Consider the following 7,571-nt stretch of genomic DNA (forward strand, 5'->3'; position numbering starts at 1 on the left):
TTGTGTGTCCAATCACAATTGGCCAACAAAGAATTCGGTTCTATTCTATTTACAACCTTCACAATTTAAGACCGTGATTGGCAGGGTCTCTTTTGATTGTTAAGTCAAATTGTTAAGAGTTTGTTCCCAATGTATTCAATGTAACAACATCATTTTTTGTCCTTTCGATTCTTTTCCAGTAATTCTTATAGTGGTATCAGTCTGTACAGCCACTGGTGCTTGGAACTGGTTAATAGATCCCGAAACGCAGAAGGTGGGTGAAGTTCTAGCATATTTTTTTTTAAATTTGCCCTCATAGAAAATATTTAGGATACTTTAGCAAGTATTGTAGGATGTGTCTGGAAAATCGCTGTTTCTCCTCTAACAATATCCAAGACATGTCATTACCGTCAATGTAGCACTTTCATTTCTCCAAATCGTGGCACGACAAAACCACGCTCGACTAAAGCGCGCCCGATTAAACCGCGTCGCTGATGTCATCAACAGGGCGACAACAGCGAGCGCGGAGAAAGAAGGGCGCTTTAAATAGCGCTTTGAAAGCAAGCCGATTCAAGTTAAGGTAAGGGTTAGGTTTAGGGTTAGGTTTAGGGTTAGGTTTAGGGTTAGGTTTAGGGTTAGGTTAAGGGTTAGGTTTAGGTTAAGGGTTAGGGTTAGGTTTAGGGTTAGGTTAAGGGTTAGGATTAGGTTTAGCGTTAGGTTAAGGGTTAGGTTTAGGGTTAGGTTTAGGATTAGGTTTAGGGGGGTTAGGTTTAGGTTTAGGGGTTAATTTTAGGTTTAGCGTTTACAGCGTGCTTTTTTCTCCGCGCTGTTGTCGCGCTGTGATGACGTCAGCTACGCAGTTTTGTCGAGCGCCCTTTAGTCGAACGCGGTTTTGTGGTGGAACCCTCCAAATAGAATCTCAATCCCGCACATTCTAGAAGCACGTCTAGAACAACGTAGGGGAGTTGGTCCATTTGTGATTATATCACAATTTTGGGGTCTTTTAGATTAGATTTCAGAAGTGAACAACTAGAATCTGTCTACCTTCAAAAGGAAAAAAAAAATCAGCAGAGTTGCAGAGAAAAATTAGAAATTAGGCTTATTGCTTTTTGCTAGGAAGGAAATCGAAAGTACAGTACAGATTTTCACTTCTTGAACAGTTTTTGTGGGTTCCGTTTTTTAAGTTTTGTGTTGACTCATCCAGCGTAAGAGTGTTTTTTAAAATAAAAATAAGTTGTTTGATTCTCTCCTAGGTGTCTTTTTTCACGTCTCTATGGAATCATCCATTCTTCACCATTAGCTGTATTACATTAATTGGATTATTTTTTGCTGGGATACATAAAAGAGTAGTGGCGCCCTCAATGTATCCTTTTCCAAGGGTTTTATGCAGGTACCAGGTGCGAATGTATGTGCAATACATGACTATTTAATATGTCTCGACTTACAACAGTTTGTTTAATAACCGAAGTTACAAAGGCACTGAAAAAACTGATCTCTGACCGTGTTTCACAGTTATGACCTCTGCAGCATTCCCCGTGATCATGCGATCAAAATTAACTGACTCATATTTATGACCGTTGCTGTATCTCAAGATCATGTGATCCCCTTTTGCGTTCAAAGGGGGAGCCAGATTCACTTATCAACTGGGTTACTAGCTTATCAACTGCGGTGATCCCCTTAACAGCTGAGGCAAGAAAGGCCGTAAAATGGGGCAAAGTTCACTTAACAAACATCTCACTTATCAGCAGAAATGTTGGGCCCAATTGTGCTTGTAAGTTAAGGACTACCTGTAGGCTGTTTAGTCATTTTTACAGGAGAGTAATTTAAGCGTAAGAAGCTCTTAACTCTAGTGTAGGTTTTGCCCCAGATTAAAGCTTTTCCCTCTTAAAAAGCCACAGAAAAGGAGAATTATAGCTTTGTGCCATTTCTGGATATAGAAAGGCAGCAGAATCTCATTTGATGTGTGTGTCTGTGTGTACAGCAAAAATACAACTATATACGTTAGACAGACAGATAGATAGATAGATAGAGTTGCATTTTTGCTGATAAATAAATGGAGACTAGTATAGATCTATTTCAATCTATTTAGCTCTCATCAGCTAGCCATACCCTTGCTGGGATTCGAACTTGGGCTGTTTACATATTAGGCAATTGTATTAACCTCTAAGCCACAAGCTCTCCTCCCTTTATCAGCTGAGCCAGGGGAATGATTAAGTGTTTTTTCTTTATCAAAGAATGCGGGCATACCAGGTGTTTTGACAAAGAAAAAACTATGTGTGTGTAATATATATGTATGTATGCACACGCGCGCGCACGCACACACACATATATATCTATATCTATATCTATCTATCTATCTATATCTAGAGAGAGAGAGAGGGAGGGAGGGAGGGAGGGAGGGAGGGAGGGAGGGAGAGAGAGAGAGAGAGAGAGAGAGAGAGAGAGAGAGAGAGAGAGAGAGAGAGAGAGAGAGAGAGAGAGAGAGAGAGAGTGAGTCACAACCCCTGGTATGCCCAAATATGGGAGGAGGCATACTGCTTCCTTTCTCTGTCTATCGGCTCATCACAAGAGACCATCCAGACAGAAAGCCATTATTTTTACTGTTGCCTTTGTTACATTTGTGTTGCATTTGTGCTGATAAATAAGCTGATAAATAAGGCTAGCTGATGAGAGCTAAATAGCTTGAAATAGATCTATACTAGTCTCCCTTTATTTATTTATCAGCACAAATGCAACACACATACACACATATATATATAAAATAATTTGTCGCTGATAAGCATTTTTTAAATAATTATCAAGCAGTTAGCAGGAAATTAAAAATTTGGTGAGACATTCAGAAATGTATCTTTTTAATCAGTGTGCTAAATGGATTAGGAAAGCAGGACCATTGACTATGGAGAAAGTATGTTTCTTTGACCCCCTCTTCAGCATAGCCGCTCGATGTCGAACTGTTTTGGCAGAATACAACATGTCATGTGATGATGTAAGTGACTCTTTTTTTCCCCTTGGATAACTACGTTGAGTTTTGACACCTGAAACGAAACTTCTGGCGGGAGGGAGTTGCCGGTTTATTTTATTTTATTGTCATTGCACATCGTACGACAAAATTAAACGCCATGTTCAGTGTACATTATACCTAAAAAATAAAACAAAAGCACACATCCTTCGCATTCTATACAATTGAATTTAAAAATCCTGATATTATGTTAATATTGCACTATGTAGTGGAATTCAATTGTTACTGCTTTGGAAGCTGTTTTTCAGCCTATTTGTCCTTGTTTTTATTATCCTGTACCGTCTGCCAGATGGTAATAGTTAAAAAAAAAAGGGGGGGTGCCCAGGATGAGATGGATCTTTAAGGATGTTCTGAACTTTCTTAAGGCATCCGGAGCTCTAAAGCTCTTTGAAAGAGGGGAGAGGGCAGCCAATGATCCCCTGGGCAATGACTTTAACTCTCTGGAATGCTGTCCTATCTGCCCCTGTGCAATTGGCAAACCATACACAGCTGCAGTACCGCATATACTCGAGTATAGGCCGACCCGAATATAAGCCGAGGCACCTAATTTTACCACAAAAAAAAAAACTGGAAAAGTTATTGACTCGAGTATAAGCCTAGGGTGGGAAATGCAGCAGCTACCGGTAAATTTCAAAAATAAAAATAGATACCAATAATGTTTTTGAATATTTATTTCAAAGAAAAACAGTAAACTAGCGGTGTATTCAATGAAATACTTCACTCACCTCATGATGCTGATGTCCCGCTGTGATGATGATGTCCCGTGCAGCCGCGGGAGCGATGTCCCGCCTCCTATGACACACGGCACAGTGATTCCTATCATTGGATCACTGTACCAGAGGAGGTGGGACATCGCTATGTGGCTGCTTGCCATAACAAGGAGGAGGTGGGACATCGTTGCAGAGCGGCAGGAGGGGGAGGAAGGGGAATCGTAAGGCAGCCCTGCATTACATTAGAACGTGAGGAGGGGGGATGGTGCGGTGCGCGCTGCGTGGCAAACTGACACAGAGGGAGGGGAAAGTCACAGGGGCGCCGGGCCATTCACGAGCGTCACCCAGCGGCATGGCCCCACCCCTTTTTCTCCTCCATTTTGGGCAAATTTTTCACTGACTCGAGCCCAAAAAGTGGGCTGAAAAACTCGGCTTATACTTGAGTATATACGGTAAGTTAAAATACTCCCTATGGTGCAGCAGTAGAAGGTCATCAGCATTTTTCCATTCAGTTATTGTTCCCTGAGAAATCTCAGGTAGTAGAATCTCTGCCGGGTTTTATCTTGCCATTTAAGGCTGGTTGTTGTTGTTTTTTCCCCCCTCCACCCGCACAGACTGGAAAATTAATCTTGAAACCTCGTCTCCACGTCCAATAACCCACGGCCTTTGCGTAAAGGGATCGTGGGATTACACACGCCACTTTGTTTCTTCGCTACGACAAGGCCAAAGGGGACGGAGAAACGGGCTTCGTCTTCGACCTTCGCTGGAAGGCGGGCGAGAAACATCTTTTCTACCCGAACTCTTTGTGTTATCGATTTTTTCCTCCTAGGACAGTATTACGGTTTCCTCATCTCGAATGGCGAGGTGGCGCCCAGGCACCTCCTCCAGAGACCCGTCTCCATTTACAACACGCGAGTCATTGTAAATAGAAAACGGCGACAGTGTTTGTACTGCCATTCGCCACGGCGTATTTTTTTTTAACCAGTGTGTGTGTGTGTGTGTGTTTGTGGATTGTGAGCTCTCTACCCTCTCCCTCGTCTGCCGTCCCAATTTGTGGATAGGTCACATCCAGAGGTCATCTGTGGTTTGTTCGATGAATGAGTGGGTTGACATGCTGCCTTAATGTTTCACTGCAGTTGGGTCCTTTTATCTGACGGCAGCAACCTCCGTCGACTGGAACTTACCAGCAGCTAACGTTTCAGAGTATCGTCCAAGTTGCGATTTTGAGTTAGCTGCTTCCCACAACTCTGCGGGTGTAAAAGTTAGTTTCCTTTTTGGCTCGTTTGGACCCAGAACATGGGAGAGCGAGCCTCCCGAGTCACATTTTGCATTTTCTTGCTAATAATTATAAAACGTTTGGCCCGCGCACGTTGGAAAAAGCAGAGGGAAAACGATGGCGCATCGCCCACAAACACTTGGTGCGGAGCTAATTTTTTTTAGTCCCTAGTTTTTCGCTTTGTGCAACCTTCGATTCTGCTCTGTTCTCCACAGCTGGCTGTTTTTCGCTCTTCCTCTCCCGAGTTGTCCTCCCCTCCCCTCCTCTGCATTAAAAAAACAACAACAATGTATTGGATTTGAAATTGCTGCCGGGAGAGATCCGGCGTGAAATTAATAGTATTGCTGGATGGGATGCAAATGTTCTTCATATTACTTGACGAAAAGAAGTGCCAGAAATGTTAACCAAACCATTTTGCTGCTGTTTCGGGTTTTGTTTTAGCCTCGGGGGCATGCAAGATGCCCTCAACTGACTTAACAGATTTGAAGAATTTGGGGAAGTAGGTTTGTAGCCTTGTATTGGACACCTGCAACTTCCAAACTCAGCTTGATGGCTAGCTAGGTTTTTATGTGTTTGCAGTAGCCATTTGCAGAACTAGCAATGACTGCAAATGTAACGCCACGCTAGAAGTGGGAACAGCATCATGGAAGCCATACAGGATGCTCTCAAACCGTAGTTCTCTGTGTTGATGATAGTTTAATTTAGCAGAAGTACTGGAGACGTGAAGCTTTCACTCTGATATTGGACGTGGTCTCTTTGATTGTATTTTTCACCAAAAATACCTGCTTAAGAAAAAGGTTTTGTACCCATGAAATCAGATTCTAGATTGCTTAGTGACTCTGTTGTTTCTCCATAAGGGAAATTTCTTTAAAAAACTCCTTTTTTTAACAAATGATTTTAATTACCCTTGTTACATGGAAGTGTTAAAATAATAATAATAATATAATAATAAAAAGTGGCTGTTACCCACAGTGTGACTTTTAAAATACTGATTCAGGAATATAATTTTAAAATCCTTGAGCCTTTTTTTAAAAGCTATTTTAATAAGTGCATTGCTCTTTTAAGGCGCAGCTGAGACCAAAAGGATCCTTACTGTGCAAGAATTTAGAGGAGAAGAAATCTTTTGGGTTTAGTAATAATGCACCTCAAAGTCTGATTTTTTCCCCCTTCTTTTGCTCTTCAAATGTCTTCTCTGTTCCTTACATCACCGTGGTTTTTAAGCAGCTGTACATTTTTGTAGGAATTGCTTTTTAAATAAATATTTTATTGCTTGATCTTTAAAAAAAATGCGAGAGTGTGTTTGTTGGAAGTAAAACCTCTGAAATCACTAACTTCTGAAAATTCTATTGGGAGAAAAATTGCAAAATACCGTTGTTTTCTGCAATAAAAAATGTTTGAAACCAACCAATGGTTGGGGGTCCATACCAGTCCTACAAATAGTCACACTGCGTGAATTTATAGCAAGAAATCTTAAAAGTAGAGTATATTGATTTATACATTTTCCTATTTGTTGTAGAATGACTTATAGTCAGGAATAACATGGTAGCACCTTACCCAACCATGTGCATTTCATAAAATTGGTGGTCTTTGTCACCAAAGAATAATCTCTTCCCTTAAGATTTAATTATAGACATGATTATCTATTACGGCCCCATTCCATTTTTTTAAAAATAATCTCTTAGTTGATAAAAGCATTGTGTAGGTAATCCTTGATTTACCACCATTCATTTAGTGTAACCGTTCAAAGTTACGATGGCAATGAAAAAAGTGATGACCGTTTTTCACACTTACGACCATTGCAGCATCCTTGTGGCTACATCAGAATCCTGACAACTGACTCATATTTATGACGGTTGCAGGGTCACAGGATCACATTTTCCAACCTTGTGATAAGCAAAGTCAATGCAGAATCCAAATTCACTTAACAACCATGTTAACTCACTTAACAACTACAGTGATTCACTTAACAACTATGGCGAGAATGGCCTTAAAAGTGGGCCGAAACTTACTAAGCAAGTGTCTCACTTAGCAACAGAAATTTATATACACATACACACACATATATACACATACACACATATATATATGATAGATAGATAGATAGATAGATGATAGATAGATAGATAGATAGATAGATAGATAGATAGATAGATAGATAGATAGAGGTTGTGACACGATAGCTAGCTAGCTAGCTAGCTAGCTAGGTAGGTAGGTAGGTAGGTAGGTAGGTAGGTAGGTACGTACGTACGTACATACATACATACATACATACATACATACATACATACATAATTTCTGCACTTGGGAGCTCTCTCTTAAAATTTAAGGGATGGTTACAGCTTATCAACCTAAGACAAAATTTGTTGGGAAAGAATGAAAGTTAGCAATCTAGTGGTACTAAAATAATACGTATTGGACGTATATCCGGCTGTTAAACTTCCAGTAAAACTTCAGCAGCGGAAGTGATCCCTCCATCCGTCCTCCCCGCCCACCGATCTCACGGACTAGTCTGGACCTGTCTTTAACCTAAGCGAAAAAAAGTTCCTTTCCATTAAAGAGATTACTTTAGATCCCAGTGCAGCTTCGT

At 40.8% G+C, this 7,571-nt stretch overlaps 1 protein-coding gene across 2 annotated transcripts in view; it reads left to right on the plus strand.

Moving 5' to 3' along the window:
• Positions 1–6,271, plus strand: part of CNEP1R1 (CTD nuclear envelope phosphatase 1 regulatory subunit 1) — a 9,501-nt gene extending 3,230 nt beyond the window's left edge. Inside the window, exons 3-6 of one of the 2 annotated variants that reach the window (XM_087728760.1) lie at positions 180–253; positions 1,233–1,342; positions 2,911–2,965; positions 4,323–6,271. In XM_087728760.1, the coding sequence (XP_087584886.1) occupies positions 180–253; positions 1,233–1,342; positions 2,911–2,965; positions 4,323–4,364 (281 nt within the window). In that variant the 3' untranslated portion in view covers positions 4,365–6,271. The remainder of the gene's footprint in view (positions 1–179; positions 254–1,232; positions 1,343–2,910; positions 2,966–4,322) is intronic. The other variant, XM_087728759.1, reaches the window with a different exon arrangement.
• The last annotated feature ends 1,300 nt before the right edge of the window (positions 6,272–7,571 follow it).

This window comes from Thamnophis sirtalis, unplaced genomic scaffold, assembly GCF_051295495.1.
Source record: "Thamnophis sirtalis isolate CommonGarterSnake01/CBP01778 unplaced genomic scaffold, rThaSir2_p1.2 scaffold_14, whole genome shotgun sequence".
In the NCBI taxonomy this organism is placed as follows: domain Eukaryota; kingdom Metazoa; phylum Chordata; class Lepidosauria; order Squamata; family Natricidae; genus Thamnophis; species Thamnophis sirtalis.